At 43.4% G+C, this 21,637-nt stretch overlaps 1 protein-coding gene across 1 annotated transcript; it reads right to left on the reverse strand.

Annotated features, from left to right (window-relative positions):
- Positions 1-1,192: 1,192 nt before the first annotated feature.
- LOC125770867 (paramyosin, long form) lies at positions 1,193-16,145 on the reverse strand. Its single transcript, XM_049440906.1, has 10 exons — positions 15,655-16,145; positions 14,500-14,556; positions 11,953-12,039; positions 11,716-11,882; positions 9,744-10,743; positions 9,545-9,657; positions 2,884-3,403; positions 2,703-2,798; positions 2,325-2,606; positions 1,193-2,240 (listed from the first exon to the last, which is right to left on the reverse strand). Exons 1-10 carry the CDS (start codon positions 15,772-15,774, stop codon positions 2,037-2,039), a joined length of 2,646 nt encoding a protein of 881 aa, XP_049296863.1. The 5' UTR covers positions 15,775-16,145; the 3' UTR covers positions 1,193-2,036.
- Between the last annotated feature and the right edge of the window lie 5,492 nt (positions 16,146-21,637).

Consider the following 21,637-nt stretch of genomic DNA (forward strand, 5'->3'; position numbering starts at 1 on the left):
GAAGATGGGGTATATGGCTAAATTGAGCGGAGGGGGACATCCAGCGACTGTTCCCCATGTCAGGGGCGGCTGAATGTCCCTGCTGTCCTAGCATCCTAGGGGACTTTAAACAGCTAAGATGCGTAGGCCCTCGGATGAGACAGTGGGTTGGGTGAGAGGCCTTGAAAGCCACTCTCAATATAACTGCAACGAATAGTCACAAATCAAGTATTCAACCACGAGCTAGCTGAATTGTTTGGCGATGCAGATATCCTGACGGTGGTCAAAGCCGGAAAAATTCGATGGTTGTGGCACGTGATGAGGATGCCGGACTCATGCCCCACCAGGAAGGTGCTCGTCAGCGATCCGAGGCGGAGAGGATGGATTGCCGTGGATGGAGGACTGCACCACTGGACCGAGTTTCCTGGAAACCGATTGGAAACTTGGCCATGTTCTCGCGACGTGCTCGACCGTGAGCTGGCCATGAAAGAATAAGAAGAAGACACGGGATCACCGACCGATGAGGCCCCCAAACCACAGACAACCGAATTATGTGCGCTAAAAGGAACTAAACACTTAATCTGTATGGCCAGATATGGCCAGCAAACGATGTAAAGGCATTGGCAAAAGGCGCACTTGTGGATATAAAATGGAAAAATTGTCAGAAATAGATCTTCGTCGTTGACGTTACGACCTACTAAGTCACGTTGGTCATAACTGCCTTACAAGACTTATTGTAAATCATTGCCATGCAATAGCTGAAACTTTCAACCAAGTTGACGAATTTATTTACAGCAAACAAATTCAAAATTGACAATTATAGTAAAAACTTCAAACTATTACTATATAAATCGGCATCAAAAGAGATTTTGTTTCAGAAGAAAAAAAATATTGGAACAATTTGTTCTGCCTGCATAAGAAACAACATGCATCGAGATCTCAACCGTAAGTTTAAATTTCAAAGAATGTGCCTTAAACTGCATCCCTGTGCCTTGATAAGGGCATAGTCGAATATGCAGCTCAATTGACCAATATTTAGTATAGTGATTTTTGTTGTTGTTTATTAATATAAATCTTTATCGTACAATATATACGGGTAAAAAAAATCATAGATTCATTCGTACGCAGTGGTGTGTGCGCTATGCCTTTTGAATACCTTTTTTTTGTTAAATAATTCGTCTACTAGCGATAAAACTCCATGTCAGGCTCGTGATATTGGTAAGATAATTTTTATCAGTAAACTTTATTCTTTCCATTACAAGCGGTTTTTGGTGTGCTGCATTGCTTTAGCGTTTCTGTTTGTTTTGCTCCATCGTATTCGTTTTGTTTCACCTACTGACCCAGCTCGGCAGATCGTGTTAACCCAGGATGTTTTGGGGTCTAGAGTATCCATATTTCTTCAGAGCAGCAACGACGTACACAGCACATACTAACCGAGCTCCGAGTTGCACAAACAAACACGCAAATTCGTTAAGATTTAATCGCTTTCTAATGTAAAGAGCTCTTTTTGTTTGGTTGATATTGAGTTGGAGATGTTTACCGCAGCACGTAGTTTTTTTTGTTTGTTTGCGTGCGCTCTTGTTTTTGTTGTTGTTTAAATATCGAATTGAGTTTAGTTCGAGTAACTTTCCATCTTATGCTGATTGTTTGCTCCATCTGACGTTGTTTCGTAGTAAAATTAAAGTACGAGGAAGACGCATATTTTAAGCACAACTATACACAACGAAAAAAAAAGATAAGGAGAACTGGAACAGAAGGGGCAAGGGAGAAGAAAAAAGACACAAAAATTCGGCAAAACACAACACGTTACACGCGGAACACAATCGAAAGGATCGTTGGCTAAAATAAGGAAATGAACCAATTCAGGGTAGGCAGCGTGCTGTGTCCAGAGTGTGGGACCCCATTGATTTGACCGGGGTCGGTTTGCTGGCGGAGTGATCTATTCTTTATGCGATATCCGATTGTAACGTCGTCCTAAGAATCGACTGCCGGCAAAGGAACGTACCGTACGGCCAACGTGCTGGGCACTCTGGGGGCAAAAGGGATGTTGCTACAGTTTAGGACGATTCGTTGATGGTCCGGGTGGTTTCTTGAACCAGGTAGACCTGCGAACCGGGCACGGTCGAGGTGGTAACGAACGTGCGGTGCTTGGCACGGACCATACTCAGATTGCTCTCAGCCACATCGGCACGGTCTTCGGCGGCTTCGAGCTCTCGCTGGAAACGGCGAACCTTGGTGACACTCTGCTGTGAGCATTGTTCCTGAGCAGAAAAAAAACGAATAGTGAAAGATTAACAACCGAGTGTAAAAAAGGGGAAAGCACACTCAAAAGCAACTACACGTACCTGTTCGGTTAGCTGACGCTTGTAGGCAGCGATCTTCTGGTTGGCCTTCTCCAGGGCGTCCTGCAGGATCTGGATGTTCTTCTGATCCTCCTCGATCTGGATGTACACCTCCTTGACCGAGCGTTCCTTCTTGCGCAGAATCTTGATCGTTTCGGAGTGCTTTCGTCTTTCCTCGTCCAGCTCAACTTCGATGTCACGCAGGCGTGCCTCGAGCTTGTTGATGATGCGTCTGCTACCGGCCACGGCATTGACCTCGACTTCCTCCAGACGAACGGACAGTTGCTGTTGGAAGGGGGGGAAGGGATCAAATTTAGTGAGTCAGTTGTCAGAACTCCCTTTTGGAAAAAAGTTCTCGAAAACTTGAGAATGTTAACCTACCTTAACTTCAACCTCGAGCGACTTCTTGATGGCTTCGATCTTGACGATTCTTTCCTGTTCCTCGTGCAGCAGCTCGACAGTGTGCTTAAGCTCAACCTGAACGGAGTGACAGAAACGTTTTGTGTGAGGATGTTAGTGCAATTGGAACATTTAGAGATCACATTCACAAAAACACACACACCTGAATCTTCTGGTAGCGCTCATCGCTGACACGCAGCTCACGGGTAACTTCTTCGTAGTCGGCGACCAGGGTCTGCAGTTCGGTTTCCAGCTTAGCCTTGAGCGAGGCATAGTTAGCGTTAACCACGCTCAGCTCGTTGATGCGCGTAGTGGCATCCTCGAGCGAAACCTCCACCTGACGCTTGGCACGCAGCGACGAATCGTAGTTGACACGGATCTCCTCCAGCTCGCCGGTAAGCGACTGGATGCGGCGCTGAGCAATACCGTACTGATCGACGGTCGACTGCAGCTGGCGCTGGATCTCCTCGTAGTGAGCCTGCATCTCGGTCAGCTGTAGCGACTGCTTCTTGATCGTCTTCTGCAGCTCGATGTTGGTGTGGTTGGCCACATCCAGCGACATCTCCAGCTCGGTGATCTGGATCTGCAGCTTCTTCTTGATACGCATGACCTCGCTCTTAAGCTTGGTTTCCGCCTCAACGACGCGAGCATTCAGCTGTTCGATCTCGATACTGGTCTGCTTGCTGGTGAATGGAAGGTGTGGGAAAAAAGCGGAAGGTTTTGTAGTTAGTGTAAGTGCGCAACAGATGATTGGCTACAAACAAAGTGGAATTTGGTGATTCATTCAAGATACACAGATTCACGACTATTGTCCGAAGTGGTGCAGTTGGTAGCACTTCATCACTAACGGTAGTAGATAAGATAGGCAGAAGTTAAAAATAACATAAAACACAACAAATTCATGTTGATCATCGTCTGCTTTCTCATTGAACGACAACGCTACGCACTGAAATGGATTTCCCGAGTATTGTTAGAATCTGTGAGTCATAGCGGTAGACTTTGGTTCGAGGTACTAGGATGTTTAGGTACCTGCAATAGTACTATAATTAATTGCATGAAGATGATGTCTATGAACAGCACTGTCATTGAATTGCGTGAATCACAACAAAATCGTAATACAATGAAATATATCCTGTAAGTGACATGATGTTGTAACTTTTGCTCGTACATATTTGAAATGCAAATGTGTATGTATCTTGTAAGTTGTGATTTCTAAGCGCACTAAATGGCAAACAGAGGAATGTCCAAGAGATCGTTGTCATATCGTACTTGGCATTGTGCCAAATCTTCCAAATGTTCTCGTTGTGAATATTATTAGATGCGACACAGTAAGTCACTAATGTTAAGTAACTGCCGTTCTTGTTGAAGTATTGGTGAAATGAGTAGTGTTCTTTGTTGCTTTTCGACATCATTTTCTTAATGTGGTTCTTGATTGTCTCTATCCTAATCCCACTACTTTGCATGGTATGTGAATACTTCCTCAACGACGACGGTCAACGAGAACGCTTCCTAGTCATGACGGTCTGTTTTATGAGCGGCGAGACATCTAATTATTTCTTTAATTAATAAAATAAATAAACATGATTTACTCGCCGCAACTCGCTTCGTACAAACGATAAACCATCGAGCTTTGCGTTCGGCAATTGAAGATTGCACATCAACCACTAAAAGTTATTGCACAATATTAATTTCAAACAACTTCACATCAACCGCATACCACGTTGGTGATCTTAACGGTCACCGTAACATTTGTTCATTCGTTGGACACGACCGAACAGCAAGCGAGTGTATATTTATGTAATAAATTAAGCCTTCAGTTGACAAGACTGTAAGCGTAAGCGGGTACGTTACATGGGGGAACAAAAGAAAACAACCGCACAACAACAACAAAATGCTTGTAATATAAAAAAAATAAATAAACTTAAAGTCGCCTTGTGCTTCAAACCGCAGAAAAAATATAGGTAATACTCTAGTCTACGAAAGCAGTTCAAGGTAAGGACACTCGGCAATAGCAACGGAACTCACAAATAACATTTCCCCGTACGGTTGGGAGGAAAAGGTAAGCAAAAATAGTGGGGTAGAGGACAAAAAGTAATACCGTTCGGTATGCATAGACCTCAAAATGGATGATCTTGTGTGTATGTGTGTGTGGTCACACATTCGTCAGACCGCTGGCAAAACGCTCCCGTCTAATGTTGCGCGAATGCCGCCAGTACTCATGAACAGAGCAGCAAACGAATGTAAATATATATAAATATATATATTTAACTTCAAAAAAAAAAACATTGAACGGCCCATTCTAGTCGATATTTATAAGCACCATAGCTTCACACTTCAATGTAAAGTCATCGGGAATAGGACCTGCGAAACGTCTTACTTAACGTAGTTCGCAAGCTTGATGAATGGGCAGAGATTTGCAAAGTCGCGCAAAAGATGCGAATAAGCGGTAAGGAACTCTGGGAGAAATGAACGTCGATTGGTTTAGATTTATTATTGCACAACGGAAACGATAGATGGTCTCATAGCCACGTGCACGTTGGCTGTGAGTGTGAGTGATCGAATCGAGAAAAAAGAAGAAGAAATACTAATTATGTACAAGCGAAATTTTTCGCAAAAATGTCTGTCGCGAAAGCTAACCGACACGCGAGGTCACTGACAATCAGACAATCGCATCTGACAGCTGCATCTTGAGTAATGAGATCAGTTAAAAGACTTGTAGCAAGAAGATGAACGACATGGAAAGTTCGAGTTGTTTACAGCGAGTTGATACATTACCTTAGAGGGAGTGCAATAGAATATTTTTTTCTGGAACTCGTTGACAAAACAGCACTCTGTCTCTATCTCTCTTTCTCGATTGTAGGAGAGTTATAATAGACTAAGACATATTGAGGAACTGGGACAGAAACCTTGTGCGTGCGTGTGTGTTTGGAGTTGAAGGGCAAAAGAAGGACAACATACAGCGAGCCCAAATTGGAAGTGTAAGGCACAAACTTGAAGCTCGCTATTGCTACTAAAACTATCCCACTAGCTGCGAGATCTCCTGCTAAATCTTATAAATCTTAATCCTTAACCACTGGACAAACTAATACTAACGTTCAAAAGGATCTACGTCATTTTTGAACGAAATTGAGATGATAACATGCGGCTTGGACGAATGAATGGTGAAGATCATGGATGTGCTAGTTCACCTGGTATCATGCAGAAATTCCTGCGTCTTAACCGCAAAGTTCTTAATCTCCCGGCGCACATTATCGACGGAGGTGTGCACCGCTTTGTACTGCGTGGAAGCTTCCTGTGCCGCCTCGCTAACGTCCACAGTACTGGTCGAACGCTTGACAATGTATCGCACCTCGCTATTAGCCCGGCTGCCCACCTGCTGACGGGACACGGACGAACTGTACCGGCTGCTCGATTGATTCAGCGAACGTTCCTCCGATTCGCGCGTACGGCGCGATTCGTTCAGCAGAATGTTCTTAATCTGATCCGCCGATTTGCCCTTGATCGCTCGCTTCAGCTCGGGCGAAATATCGTCCGCACTCTTGAGATCACCGTAGAACTGGGTACGCTTGATCAGTGCCATCCTGTTGTGTCGTTCGTCTGCTGCGTCCCGTGCGTTCCGTTCGGCCACTTTGCGCTGGTAGCGTTCGATCACACTGTCCGCGGGTACGTGCTTTTTGAGCCTAGCTGCGTCGGCAGTCGCGGTCACACTGAGCACTGAACGTTTTATATCGAATCGGTAGTCGGGTAGGTACCGTTCCGCCGTGTCAACGGCTGCCTTCGATAGACGGACGACCTCCCGGTTGCTGTACGGTCGGAAGTGGAAGTAGCCAGTGTGATAGCGGTTGAGACCACGTTCCTCCGTGTACGGTAGGTACGGACAGCGTGGATCGGGCAGTGGGGCCTCCCCGGCATTCGCACACTTCGTATCGAGATAGTCAATCATGGGCTGGTAGTAGTGCATCGCATGCCCGTAGTTGTTTTGGTAAATCTGGGTGGGGATAAGCCGTTCGCGTCTTTCGCACCGGTTGTCCAACGCAAACAGTGGTGCCATCTAGCTTTTCTAGTCACAAGAAGTTTACGCAGCCGAGGAAAGCGTAAGCGAGAACGGAAAAGGAAGCACACACAATCACAAATACAGACAGAGAGTGTGTGTGTGAGAGAGGGAGACTGCGATCTGCGAATCTTCACTTTATGTATTACAAATCGATAGTATTTGCGTCCCAATATTTCGATGACTTTAATCCTACCACAAATACAAACACATCTAGCAGATTTATTTTTTGCAAAAGAGTTTCCTAATTAATTTCTAGCAATTTTTCTGTCTGGCTTTCGCTTTTGTAGTTGTTTTTCTTTTGCAACTTTTTTCCCCAGAAACACACACACAATGTAGTTCTACCCGTCGTTCCCTAAATTCCTCGTGTAATGCCTACCGAGGGAAATACGAACGAAAAATGTCTATGTTACACAGCAAGGAAAACAAAAAAAAAACTAACAAACAAAACCACAAGAAAACACCGGTGACGAACGTGACGAAAGCACTAAAAACAACTTTGAGACCTTTTTCGAAATAGAACAAATGATTCGTGATATTTTTAGCCCATGATAAAGGACAATGAAATGCACTGATGGTAATGATTAGGAGCGGCGTGCGAATTACGCACTGAGGATCGTGCCGTTTGTGTGTTTTTTGTTGTTGTTGTTGTGCTAGAATTTGACGTTCAAGCTCCCATTTTACTGTTGCGAGAAATTAGAGGGAAAAAGCACACATGCGTACGATTTGCTGCCATGTTTTCGCAGTAAATTAATTGAGCAATTACACGATGTGTGTACAGTTTTATGGTGAACACGTTCCGAGGTTGGTTCATTATGAAATATTACGGGCGAAACTCGTGACTGCATACTGGGTGGGTTTTGAGTGCACGATGGAGTTAATCATTTGGGCGATGATTAGATTTTATCCAGTGAATTGAAGAATAAGGGGCGAGAAAAAAGGGAGCAGAAAAAGGCTTCCATTCCTTACTATCAAACAGCATGAAAATGGATCCATAAGTTAAAAGCAAATTTCTAAACTAAAACAGACTTGAAGTCGCTATAGTTTCTATTTAATTACACAAGACGTTAATTTTACATTTTACACGATGACATTAATAGCTCAGTTCTGTCGGCACGGTGCGACATCGTAAAATTAGTAAGATGTCACCTCGTATAAACCATTTTATTAGGCCAATAAAAGCGAAGAAATCGGCTGTGTGCTGCTGCTGTCACGATCAATCTACACTATTTGCAATAAATTCTATTTACGGTTGGCTTTTTCCGTGCCACATCCCCGAGGTCCAGCTAGCGTGACACATTTGAAGAGCATAAAAATCACCAGTACGAAATGGATCCATTTGGCACGATTTAGTTTCAATAAAACTCTCACCCAATAAAGTGTCCTTGCAGTTTACGAAAAAAATGGCGCACAAAATTGGCAAGATATATTTCGGGAAGCGATTTACACGATTATTAGCACAAATAATGTGAAAATGGAAGGATTGCGGCACAAAATGAACGCTTTCTTCGAAGGTCACCAACTGGTTGGATCACTGAACTGCTCTTCACCTTGGCTGTTTGTCGACTAAATCTAAGGTCAGTCAGTAGTCGTAGTTGAAAAGGGAAAACTATCGGCGGTAGCAACAACCGATCAATCGCAACCCGAACGAAAGTGATCGGACAGAGATGCGGTAACGGAAATTGTATCGTTTCGATGCATTAGATGCTTCGATCGATCGGGTAGGCAAGCGTCTGTAATTCACTCTTGAAGTTTAATTCACTATCAGAGATCGGTGCTACGTATCGTAATGTACGGACACATCGATTATCGAATGTGGGAAGTGTAGCAAAAGCGTGCACGGGCATGAGATATTTTTGTATGCAACTCGTGCTAGCAAACGTTTGCCATTGCCGAAAGGGAGAAACAGGGACATTTTCGCGGTAAGAGAACGTACCGTTCGATTGTTTTTCATCTTGCCTACGGTCAACAAACTGTGCTGTTGGTTCGTTCTAGGAAGAAGTGTACACGTTTGTTTGATTGTATCGTACGGTTGTTTAAAGGTCGTTTGCAGAAAGTGGCACAAAAGAATAGCATTTGCTTATAAGAGTAAACTGAACGTAATGGTGGTGCGTTTTTTGTTTTTTTTTTTTACGAAACCGAAATGGAATGTGAATATTGTTTGACGTTTCAGCATGCTAATTTATTTGTACGGGGAATGTTTTATCGAGATCGCGGTATATTGAAGGTGAAAAAATTATGTGAATAATAATGGAGACGCCTGGTTGACCATATCAACCCAGCTACAATAACATCGATGAAGTGATTCCAACTAAAGAAACTAAAGAATGTAATATCCTAGTCGAGGATCAACTCCAAAATACGCCATAGACCGTGATACTCAGTAAAGAAATAATAAATAAATTAATAAATAAATAAATAAATAAATAAATGAATAAATTTTAAGTACGTAATGGAGACGCCTGGTAGTTTGTAAAAAATCGTTAGTAGATTCTTCAAAAATACACGCGAGTGAGATCTATTGCTAAAGTACTATGTTCAAATAAACTTTAAGTGCTATTTGACCTCAAAACCTTTCCCAGAAGTATCTGCACTAAGCGATATTGAATCGTTAAGCACAGCGTGGAATTCTACGCCACGTACAGCGCCATAGATAGAATCTCGCGCAGCAAATTGTTCGTTGGAAATTCTTGGCACACATCACCGTTGTATCTCATCTGGTGACGTGACATTTGTGTATTGTTAGCATTGGGTGCAGCGCGCTTCTACTTACCGAATGGTTTCAATTTCTTCATCCTTCTCCAACAGACGACGCTCGGTGTCATGACGGAACTGACCGTACTCAGCAGCAAGTGCCTGAGCACGCTTCTCCTCAGCTTTACGGCCCTGAAAGTAAATAAATAAAGCGCAAACCGTGACTAGTCTGACCCCTTTTTGTCAAACGAGAAACAAGGAAGTATCGGCAAACTTACAGCCTCAGCTTCCTTGTACGCGGCAGTCAATTCCTCGCGCTCATTCTCCAGCCGGCGCAGCTCGACTTCATACTCGTGAAGACGGCGCGTCAGCTCGGTGACGGTACTGCGCGACTCGTGCAGCTCATTCTGCAGCTTGTTGTTATCGCGTCCGAGCTGATCCTTCTGCTCACGTGTCTTGTCCAGCTCGTGCGACAATCGCTGGAAGTCGGCCGTCCGCTGGCGAAGATCACGCTGCGACGCATCGTACAGTGCAATCGTTTCCTCCAGCCGGGTCTTGATTTCGATGTTCGTCTTCTCGAGGATCTCGATACGCTTGGTGTACTCGCGGATACCGTTGTTTGCCTTCTCCAGGTCAATGATCAGTACCTCGATTTCGCTCGTCAGTCGGCTCTTTTCCTTCTCCAGCTTGCTCAGACGGGCCTGCAGTGATTCGATGTGCTCCTCCGACTCGGTAATGCGTACGGTGTACTTGCGGCGGATCTCTTCCACCTCCTCGACGCGTGCCATACATTCGGCTTCGTACTTGGACTTGAAGGTACCGGCCTCACCGTTTGCCTTGACGAGCTGACGCTCCAGATCCAGACGGGCCTCGGACTCTTCCTCCAGCTGCAGCCGGATCGATTCCAGCTCCGTCTCCACCTGGTGCAGGCTGGACTCGAGCATTGAGCGACGGCGATCATCCTCCTCCAGGCGGCGTCTCGCTTCCTCGAGCTGTGAGTTCAGCTGGGTCTTCGAGAACGAGATGCTTTCGACGCTGAGCTTCAGGTCCTGCACCGACTTGATCAGATCGATGTTTTCCTGCGACAGGCGCGTCTTGTGCGAGCTGATGTCCACGATCGTGCGGTTCAGCTCCTCGATGCGTATGTTCAGCTCCGTCACCTGCACCTCAAGCTTCTCGATCGTCTTAATGCTGATCTGCTTGTCCTTCGAGATGCTTTCGACCTGCGACAGCAGCTCATAGATTTCTGTCTGCAGTTTCGATTTTTCCTTCTCGACTCTGTAACATGTAAAAAAGGTAGAAGAAGATTGAACGCGTCAGCTAACCCTGTCACAATGTTTCTTTCCGGAGATAGCGATCCATACGGGCGAGGTAGAGTGCCCGAGATGGCGCAAAGCATTCATCGGCAGCTATCGCAGAGGTGCGAAAAAACAACAGGTGATCAGACATACGGATGAGTGGGAGAGGAGCTACACTGTGCGGCTCCGTGTAGTTGTGGAATGATCATCGTCAAAGTTTCGTGCGCCTACCCGACATATTTGGCCCCGTATAAATGAGCAGCACGTCCCAGGTCTTAAAATAGACCGCCAGCCTCGAAACCTGTCATGTCATCTGCCCAGGTTTTACGTTGCTGTTCGGTTGCTTTGCCATAGCGCTTGCTGGCGTTCTTGGGACGCATCGCTCTGTTTACATACCAATGGCGGGCGAATGATGATTGCACCGATTCACCACCGTACCGTCCATGTCCGCTTGGCATTCAAGCGCTGTGAAACTCATTCCACCGCGCTCGTATCGTGGTGTCATACCGCGAGCAGGAGTAAGTGAGTGAGAAAACCCATATGGAAAAATGGGGAGTCGCGCGTTAGCGCGATAGGCAGTTATGTGATCACGCTTCGATATTACCGACCGCGGCCACGAAATACCAGTGAAACGTGTTGCGTGACGTGCGCAAAGAGTTACGAAAAAAACATTCCTAGCCGAGAAATGTGTCTCAGTAGGTATAAAAAGAGAGAGAGAGAGAGTGTGTGAGGCGCTACGAATGAAATGACGAATCGTAACTTAATCATCACCCGCACAGTGGCCACTCGATGTGAAATGAGTGGGTGTTAGTTGAATTGGTAGCTTCTAACTTTGCCGATAGAATGCTTCATGTGTGGAGATGTAGCACCATCGAGATGGTTGATAAAGCGATCATTTATGCCGTTGTTTTGTACGTCGCTGCTAGCGCAAGCAAGAAAAGCCGAAGTTTACCTCTGCTTTGACTTGGTCAAAGTCTCGAGCTGTTCGTTGAAGTCGCTGACAATTTCCTGATGCTTGCGCTTCAGGATGTGGGCAGTTTCCTCCGACTCCAGGTGCACATCCTCGAGGAGTTTGCGCAGCTTGGTCAGTTCGGCATCGCGCTTGCGGTTGATATCCAGCTGCGGAAAAAATGGATAAGAATTGTCATTAATTCGTCGTAGAACGTGTCGTGCTTTTGATGTCGCTTACCTGTCCCTCTACACCACCCTCGGCTTCCTCGAGACGCTCCGAAAGCTGAATCACCTGTACGCTGAGATCGGCCTTCTCTCTTTCAATCTGGAACAATAACGAAGCGACATTAGTAGATTTTTCTTTAAAAGGTCCGTACTTTAATCAGATAAAAGTTAATAACTTCCAAGGAAAAGTAACTATTCCAATAAAAACAAAATAATGATATAAGAATATTTTGCTATAACAAGTTCTGAGGTGCTATAAGTGGTTCAGTGCACTAAAAAAAATAAGATATTATAGAAACACTGAACGGGATTCCTGACTTTATTAGGGTAATACAAGTAGATATTCAAGTTCCTGTACTTAAAACATTCTACATTGAAGAAGTTAACACCTTCTTAAACACTTTTTTGTTATTTCGAACCTATTAAAACATATGCATACATTGCACAACGATCGATTGCAGCGGTGTCATAATGTTCGTCCGAATGGTATCGTAACCCGGAACGTGTGAAATCCGTCCGGAGAAGTTTTTTGGGGTGAAATTCGCTAACAGAAATAACAGAACGAAAATGTGGGTAATAATTTGCGGCCCAATGCTCGGCACAGAAAAACCCGAGTCAGGTAAGCCAGACCATACCAAAACGTTGGAAGAAGATCTATTTTTGGCCAGTCCGCTAGATAGGTGTTCGCCGGTGTGTGCATTTGCTTCAAGAATTTCGGAACGCAAGAAGGCCACATCCTACGCAATGAGGTATTGCGACGACACCCATATGTCTAGCACAGATCCGCAAAGATACGTGGAGGAGGCTTTATGTACCCGATGTACAAAAAAAAATGTCACATGGAAAAGTCATAATGATCTCAACCGCAATTATGTGCCCGTAGAGCAAGCGTAGTTTATATTTTTAATTAAAATTAAATCACCACAAAAAAAACAACGCATAACATTGCTCATCGGTTCGGAAACAAGCACAAAAGAAGGTATCAAAAAAAAAAGAGAGAAGATTAATCCGTCAGTCTTACTGCTTGGTAAGCGGCACACGCCTCGCTGAGATGAAGATTTTTATTGCAAGTGAAATTTTTATTGTCGAGCGACGCAATGAGCCTGATTCATGTACTATAAGCAGCGTCTGCGACGGTTGGGAAAGGAGTCCAATGTTTCGCACAGCTAAGGCACACGCGCGTTCTTTCGGTTGTGTGCCCTCTGTGGAATGTGCCGACGATGGTAGAGTTTTAGCAGATGGCTTACCGACGCCGTGTTATAGCGAGAGATTTCCCATTGTGGATTAAGGGTTTGTCTGCCTACGGTAACGTCCTTTAGTTTATCAACGCACCATTTGAAGGAGGTAATGATCAAAGCTTTAATGTGGTGATACGTATCTTGGGAACCAAGTTCAGCTCTCGGCTTGAGATAAAACCCAGCATTTTAGGGGTTCGCCATGAGCAAAAACTATTTTCGAAAGGCCAATATTCTCTTTTGCCGTTTACGGTCGCTATACGCCCATACACACACCTAACAGCAGGTCACACAAACACACACAAATATATGCGTACCGTATATCTTCTATGAAACGATCTAAAACCACCTTCTCCGTACGATCGCAGGAGCGGAAGCTATTTTTAGCGCTCGCAAAAGGGAACCATCTCACATTTGGACGCGATAGTATGGTGTGAGTTCGTCTTCTTTTTTCTTACAGTATCCACAAACAGTTGGTCGACCTGAAACTACCGTAAAAACTTTATCCCGGCCTAAGGAACGAGGAACAATCACCGGTCGAAGGTGTGTGGTGATGCTGTCGTTCGCTACGGATCGGTGATGTAATTGCTTTACCACTCAAGGACCTGTTTGTAGGCCCATGCCAATCAGCGGTATGTGCCCGAATGCTTTTCAAGACATTGGTCCACCAAGGTTAGTAGAACCTCCCGGGAAAAAGGCGTGGAAAGGGGAAAGATTGTTGGTGGATGGCAGTGATATACATCGACACTTCAAATGGCCGTTTTGCCCGACGTGACAGGGCGCATTTGCAAAAACCTGATGGGCCTGAGTGTCCGCCTACGAGGTGTAAAGCGTAACACCCGCACACGGTTGGTTTGGCGCACGATGGCCTCTGCCGGAAGTGCGATTGACGTGTGAAAAGAGAGCAGACCCGTTTAAATGGGTGCAACCGATCGGTGTCCGCTGTCACAATCACTAGCACCTATTTTTACAAAACTGGCCCAGTAGTATAAGGGTAGTTTAAGGTGTTAAAAAGGGAAGAATAAGGAATTGTTTTACTGTATAATTTCATGAAATAGCCAAAGCATTTAGTTTTTTCCCAAAAATGTACTAAAATGTACTAATAATTTTAAGTATATTTTTAGTACAGTTGTACTAAACATTTAAGTGGTGAAATGTTTACTATAAAGCAACTCTAACTTGTCTAATAAAAAAATCAAACTAGAAACATGTAGCTTTTTTTGATTACATTAACCAATATTTGTTTTTTAAGAAGTAAACTAGCAGTTTTAGAACACCATTTAGTACAAGGCAAATATAGTGTCACTATGGGCACCATCACTTACCCGTTGGCGGAGACCGCGTTCCGACTCCAAGTCATCCTGCAGGAGACGGATTTTGTCCTGAAATCAGACGATAAAACCGTTTGAAAGTTTTTTGAGCCGATGCGGTGAGATATTGCACGCAAGTTATGGGAACTCATCGCGCAAGAATTTCACCACCCATACAGCATTCCACAGCAAATTTACACACTCGTACACACACACACACAAGGACACGTTTTTGGGACAGAAGCAAAGCGTTTTCGTACAATGTAGATCTCACTAAACCGTACACACTGCGAAGCATGTGAACACACAATATGGCCGGAAGATTATCATCTAGCCAGGCCCCACCGAAACATGCACTTGTTTTTAAATTTTTTTTTGGGATAGTTGGTAGTTATTCGGGAGCAACACTTGTACGAATTTATTTGCCCTCTAAAAAAATACTAGGTTCACACTTTCGCAACACGATTATTGGGCAGCAATTTGATGCAATCGAGTATTTAAAGAATGCCGCCATCGAGCATTGATGGTGTCTTCTTTTTGCTTTTCTTTTCAAATAATTTCGTCACACTAGTCACACTGTTTTTTTTCTTCTTCTTCTACCCGATCGCATTTAGTAGTACTAGCGCATTGAGTAGGCATTTAGGCAGCAGCAGAGCATTTCACGACTTTTTTTTATCACAATCATTGCACGAAAAAAACTATGAAACTCCGAAAACACATTGCTGCACACAAAGGTAGTGTTGCACACTAATTGGCATTATGGGAATAGTGGAATGTAGTGTTGAGTGGTGTTAAGTGGATTTGAGCGTTGCTTAAGTATCAGTGAGCTGTGGTAATGTATGGCCATTATAGCAATGGGCAGCGTTTTGCATAACGTGCAGGCGTTTTATATTTTTTCTCCAGCCTTCAGACAAGCACTTTGGTGTGAATGTTGTGTGAGTAGAAAAACTTGTTTAGTGTGTTATGGTAACAAAGTTCAGCATTAAGCAATGTTCTACTTATGCAGTTAATGAGCAGTGTTTTGCTCCTTCAAAGGTGTAACAATCGTTTTTGAACCGAGTGTGTGTGTGGGTACTTGTGTGGGTACGAGCGTCGATCAGTCAATCAGGCCCGATAGTTTCAGCAATTCGGCACCGTTTCCTTTCATTCTCCTTCGGAAAAAAAACTCACCTCCAGCCGGGACAGAGCGCTCAGATCAGCACTGTACTCGATGCTAACATCGGCCGTACCACCTCCGGTTGAGCGGTAGGTGTACTTAGACGTTTTCGTAGTGACAGCAGACGACGACATGACGTTTTCTTCGGTTTCTAGTAGTTTTTTTGTTTGTTTTTAAGCAACACAACTTTTCACTTCACGCAAAACTGTTGGAAGTGTTGCGCCTGGAACACACCGAATGTAACCAAATGTGGGTGGCGCACGGACGGTTCACACTCGTTCGATCGTTGTTCGTGAATAAAGCGCAGCGAGCACGAAAATCTCGGATCCAAAAAAATAAATCCTGACACACACACGCGCACACACACACACCCTCGCACTAATGTACGTTTCCCCCCGAAACCGAGGCAGCGAGTTAAACCAGGATCAATCCACCCTGAACACCGTATGAACCGACTGTCAGAAGCGCACTAAGGTGCCGTGGTTTTCATAAATGCCGGAGCAAGTTTGGTGATCTACTAACCGGCCAAACCGTGTTTGCTGTTTCCCCGAAACACACCATCCTCGGTTTACGCATCCGCTAAGCGTCTCTTTCTCTCTCTCTGTGTGTGTGTGTGGTTGTGTTACCATCGTCATCGTCATTTTCCCTCTGCCAGATATACTGAAAAACCCATTTCGCATTTCCATCCGTGTCGGGTAGAGGCGTTTGCGCAGATTAGAGCACGTTCCTGCGTAACGTCGCTGGTGCTATTTGTCTGGTGTGTTTGGCTGTGTTGGTGTTGGGTTTTGTTTCCCCCCCTTCTTCTGCGCTTGTCGTGGTATTGCGCTACTACGAACCGGTCCAAAAACGCGAAAAACCACCGGCTGTAGCGTATTAGGGCGGCTGCAATGTTGCCGACCGTTTTTTGGGTGCTTTTGGGTTTTCCAAAGCGACGAATCGTTTCATTCGTATCATCCACACTGGCGCACACCATGATCCGTATTGCGCACGCATCGAAACCGTTCCGTTCGCGTTAGTCAGGTGTTTTAAAATTAGCACGAACACGGATTGTTTTATTGTTTTATAAATACTCACGGTTTACTCATATTTTGTGACTCCCTCTCCCACCCCATGTATTTTTTTGCTCCCCTACCCTAAGGTGCCTCGGATGTGATTAAGGACCCCTTTCCCTTCGCCACCCCTACCCACAGCATTGACCCGATGGCGTCATCGGGTTTTGGGAAAGAATTTTTATCCTGCTTCTTTTTCCCTCCTAATAATTCTCTTTACTTAGCTTTCAATCCACAAAAAAAAAATCTTTCTCGCTCGTACGTTACAACTGTAACTGTGTGTTGGTGTCGCAAAAAAACGCATTTCCACCTATAAACTGATTCGTTGCAAATGGCGGAAGAACGAAGTTTCCGTTTTTACCTCGATTGGTAGTACCGAAGAATGGTGAAGCATCGAGATGGTACGATCATTATCTTAGCATTCGTCCCCATAAATGCAGCTGACGTGTTCATACGGACGTGAAAGAGAACGAAGCAGCAGAGGTAAATATTTAGTCACGATCGTTGTAGACTTACGTGTGTGTTTGTGGTTGCTTGTGTGTAAATGACAGTGCTAGGAGGACCCATCGTAAGTGGGACAACAATAATAATATTTGAGCCATTGATGAATTGAATCATGGGGATGCTGTCCTGTTGATGGTCTGTTTTCCCGAGCGTCTCCCGTGTGTTGCACGCTTTCAACGCTTGTTTCTTGAGCCCGATTAACGCTTGAGTTGCGTGACTAATGAGGGGGTTTATTAAATTCAAGCAAGTGGTGGTTTGCGAGACAGAAAAATAAAACTGTACTGTACGTCGAAGAAAAACTCACACAAAGTTCGTACAATTTACAAATTATGCACTCCGATGTCCTATATTCTAGTCTGGAAAGATTTCTTCTAGTAAATAAAACTAAAGCCAGGAAATATTAAAAAAAATCTTTTATTCACTACTCGTGCACCATACTGTTTGGAGAGAATCGTGTAAGCTTTGTAACGAAGCAAAAACACTATGAAGCTTCCGAATTATGATGTGAAAATTGTACAAACACGCCAAAGAAGCTACCGTTATATTAGACTATTTTTGGCTCCGCCTTTGCCATATCCGTACCGTAACAAAACAAACTAAGCCAATGGAATGTTGGTTGGGACTTGCGTTCTGGCAAAATGATACGTTTTCAGTTAAGAAATGTTTGGTTATGCTTACAGGATTGTGAAGGTTATTGTTTTGTATATAAATAATGTAACGATCTCTCAACGGGTATTTAAAAATAAAAGAATATAATGAATCTTTTGAGACGAGTCATTCATATGATCTTTTAACAAATAATCATTCGAATCAAGAGCTGAAAAATCATTCGTTGAAGATTATGGATGAAAATTTATTTTTAGTTTAATCAACTTCATAATATGCAATATGCAAAACTTCATAGTGCAATTAAAGATTAAGAACAAGGTATATTCGAAGAAGCGAAAAAAGAATGTATAAAACTATTAACCTTCAGAGATTCATGAATCCTCCAGGATTCAACATTCAAGGTGAGATTCATTAATTTGTATTTGTATTAAATTTAATTTAAATGTTAAAAAAGAAATATCCGGACTTTGCCATTAACAAGGACTAACAATTTGATACGTTGGGCTTGAGATGGTTGGCTAGGCTATTGAATCTACGGATCTTTGAGTTAATGGGATTGTTGCTGGCATAATGAATGCTAGGAACACATAGAACGCACCCTGGAAGCTCCAGGAGGAACAAAAAAGTTAAAGTTTTCTAATATTTCCGGTGCATCGATATTTTTTCCGGTAATTCGAGACGAGACTACAATCTCAAGAGGTCTTATTAAGCTAAGGTCCTGGTTTCTGGCTTTCCTTAACATCATTTACCTGTAGTAGGGATAGTTATCTATGAGTACAGGGAAACGATCCGGACGAGATTCGCTATCCGATCCTGTAATGTAGAGGCCGTCACGAATATCACCTCTACTATCGGATCAGCCTGGGTCTACCTAAAATAGTCAAGAATATCTCCTAATTCTCGAGTATGCTGACTCCCTCTCTTGTTGGATATTATTGTGGATATTGTTGGATATTATTAAAGTAGTGTTATGTATAAGAAATTACATTGAATATTTTTAAGCAAACATAGGTACAGTAGCTTGAGGATAGTTACAATCGTTGTTAGTAATATCGTCAGCGGACATGAAGATCTTATGGTCAGGAAACACAGATGAAACATCATTGAAGAAGAGAACGATAATGCCTAGCACCTCTAGCCTGTCAAAGGCTGCTGAAAATGTTTAGGTCTGGGTAAATGCAGTCAATTTACTGTCCTTTGGTCATCAGGAATCAGGATTCATGGATCTTCATGAAATTCAAAGTCATTCCATCGGTTTAAAGAGTCATTATTCAATACAAATAAACATATTTTGTTGGAAATAGAGTAAATATATTAGCACCTGTTGTAAAAATTAGTGCTGATACTGAATATCGAAAAATAATGTGAAAAGAGAAAGATAAACAAGCTTCTTTTTCAATTTTTCCTAAGTCAAACGCAATATGGCCAGAACATCAGGTGAAGATCGCATACTAGCTTCGCGCACCTTTTCTTGATTATGTTTGCCATAAATATGACAGAGTTAGACGAATACCTGTAAGCCGGTGCAAATAGGTAAAACAGACATAAATCGGACGAAACCGTACACACTTTGCATATTTCGCGGAACAGCACGAAAGACCAGCAAAACATCATCGTCATCATCATTCTCATCATCCGCTACTACAACCAGCGGACTCCTCACAGGAAAGCAGTCGAAATGTGTCGCCTAGGTAGGGCATGGCGTTCGGTTTTATATTTTTAGCTATTTTTCACTTTGCGATATTCGCCCGTACCGTCCGTAGTCCGCAAGCATTCGCACCCGCCATCAAAACAGGTACAAACGCCCGTCGGTGTTGTCACCGTGCTTCACCATCCAGGGAAAAATGGGAACAGTTGGTGTGAGTGTGTATGTGTGGACAGTGGGAAATTGAGGAATTTTCCAGCCTACTCACATGTTTGCCACATTGGTTTTGTCGAGGAAAAAAGTGTCGGCAATCCGTTTGGCACCCGGTTTCGTTGGTCACACGGCAAAGGAATGCCGAGAGAGAGAGAGAGAGAAAGAGAGTTTGAGAGGCAAAGTACGGACCAACCGGGCGGTTTGTAGTGTTGCGATAAATGTAAAAAGGGGGGGTTGAGAGCAACAGTGATCATTATAAATGCTGGGACCCGTTTCTCCGTTAGCCAACCAGCACTAAACCCTATGGTGTGTGAGATGGACAGATGCATGATACTTTCCTGCCTGTTTGGTATGCTTGCTACAGTTTCTAAATATATTCTACAATTTTCCATACAAAACGAGTTGTGTCCGAGTATTTGTATGAGTGTGCGTGTGTGTGTGTGTGCGCGAAAGTGTATGTTTTCTGTGTGCATGTGTGTGAATAGTGAGGATTATATTTGTATCCAACTAACAATCCAACGTACTGTTGCGAAATTGCATGATATTTACATAAACGCACACCTTTTGATTGGGTCAGTTCTCGTTCCAAGATGGATGTGTGTTTCTTTTCTTATTCACTGTGGGCACGGTAAATGCTTTCCTTTGCTATAAACGGCAAACAAACATTTCACTCACATTTTCATTTTCTTTTCGTTCTTATTTTGTGAATGAACAGTACACAACAATGGTAAAGATCTTATCTCATAATATCATATAATCTTTATCTCAATGATAGAAAACTGAAATTGATCTGAAAAGATTATATATTTTTTTATTGAGTGGTTTAATAAATTGCTCAAAATGAATTTGAGCTACTAGCTCTAAATCTTTATTAAGTGTCTTGCTTCTTTGGGAGTAAAAGAGGAAAACGAGATTGGAAGATTGGAAAAATAATTATATTTAGTCTTGTATAAATCTTAAAAAAAAATAAATTAAGATTACTAAGAACATTGCGAGCAGGTTGAACATTTTGGCCAGTAAGGGCGAAAAACCAAATAAAACTGTACGAAGCAAACTGCGCTGCCTGTTGCAGGCGCGAACTACTAAGTGATCGTCACTGTCTTACATAATGATAAATGATGAACGTAAATAAATTAAGACACATGTTCGCTCCATGAGTCACCGGAGCCGAATGAAAAGGCTTGGACGGCCAATAGGACGGTGAAAAACCCCCATCTCATCCCCTATTACTGGGACGAGGGTTAAGCAAATCATGTGCTAGTAAGTGCTTACCGCTTCCAAGTTGGAAGTTTTGTTGCGTTCGATCGAGCTGCTCCATGTCTGGGCGATGGTAAGCGATCATGCGACTATGCGCAAAATGCCAAACGGCTAATTTTAGTCGGCATGTGTGGGATGCTTCAAAGATGGTTGTCTTAGACGGATTGGATTGTGGTTTATCATGTGCATCGCAGACAGTCCGAAAACCGTGTGTGCAATGGGTAACCGTACTGCGATGGAATCGACTAAGGAAATGAGATGATTGATTGTAAAAAAAGAAATCTAGAAATGTAGTCGGTTTAAAGTAAAGTGCTTTAAATTGATTTATTTCATATGAAGTCTGTAACGAAAACGTTTTCCACTACTGATCAAGTACTTTGCTCAGGTGAAGTTCGCACTTCACTTCCTAAATAACCGCACTAACATTTACTCTTATCTGGAAATTAGTTTATTGGCAGAAAACATAAACCTCCGCCACTCTTACGTACGTGATGCGGCTGCATCACATAATAAACGAACCGCTGTGTGTGGTGAATAGCTTCACGAACATTAGTTTCTAAAAATAGGTCAACCACTTATGAAAACAAATATTAAATATGGAGTGACGATTTCAGCTTTTCGGGTTCATGGGTCATTTGTGTTTGTTGTTTTTCTGAGTTGGTGTTTAGTTGGCATGTTTAACGATTTCTTCTTTTCTTTTTTGTTCCCATAGTAGACGGC

The sequence above is a fragment of the Anopheles funestus genome, chromosome 3RL (assembly GCF_943734845.2).
Source record: "Anopheles funestus chromosome 3RL, idAnoFuneDA-416_04, whole genome shotgun sequence".
Classification (NCBI taxonomy): Eukaryota; Metazoa; Arthropoda; class Insecta; order Diptera; family Culicidae; genus Anopheles; species Anopheles funestus.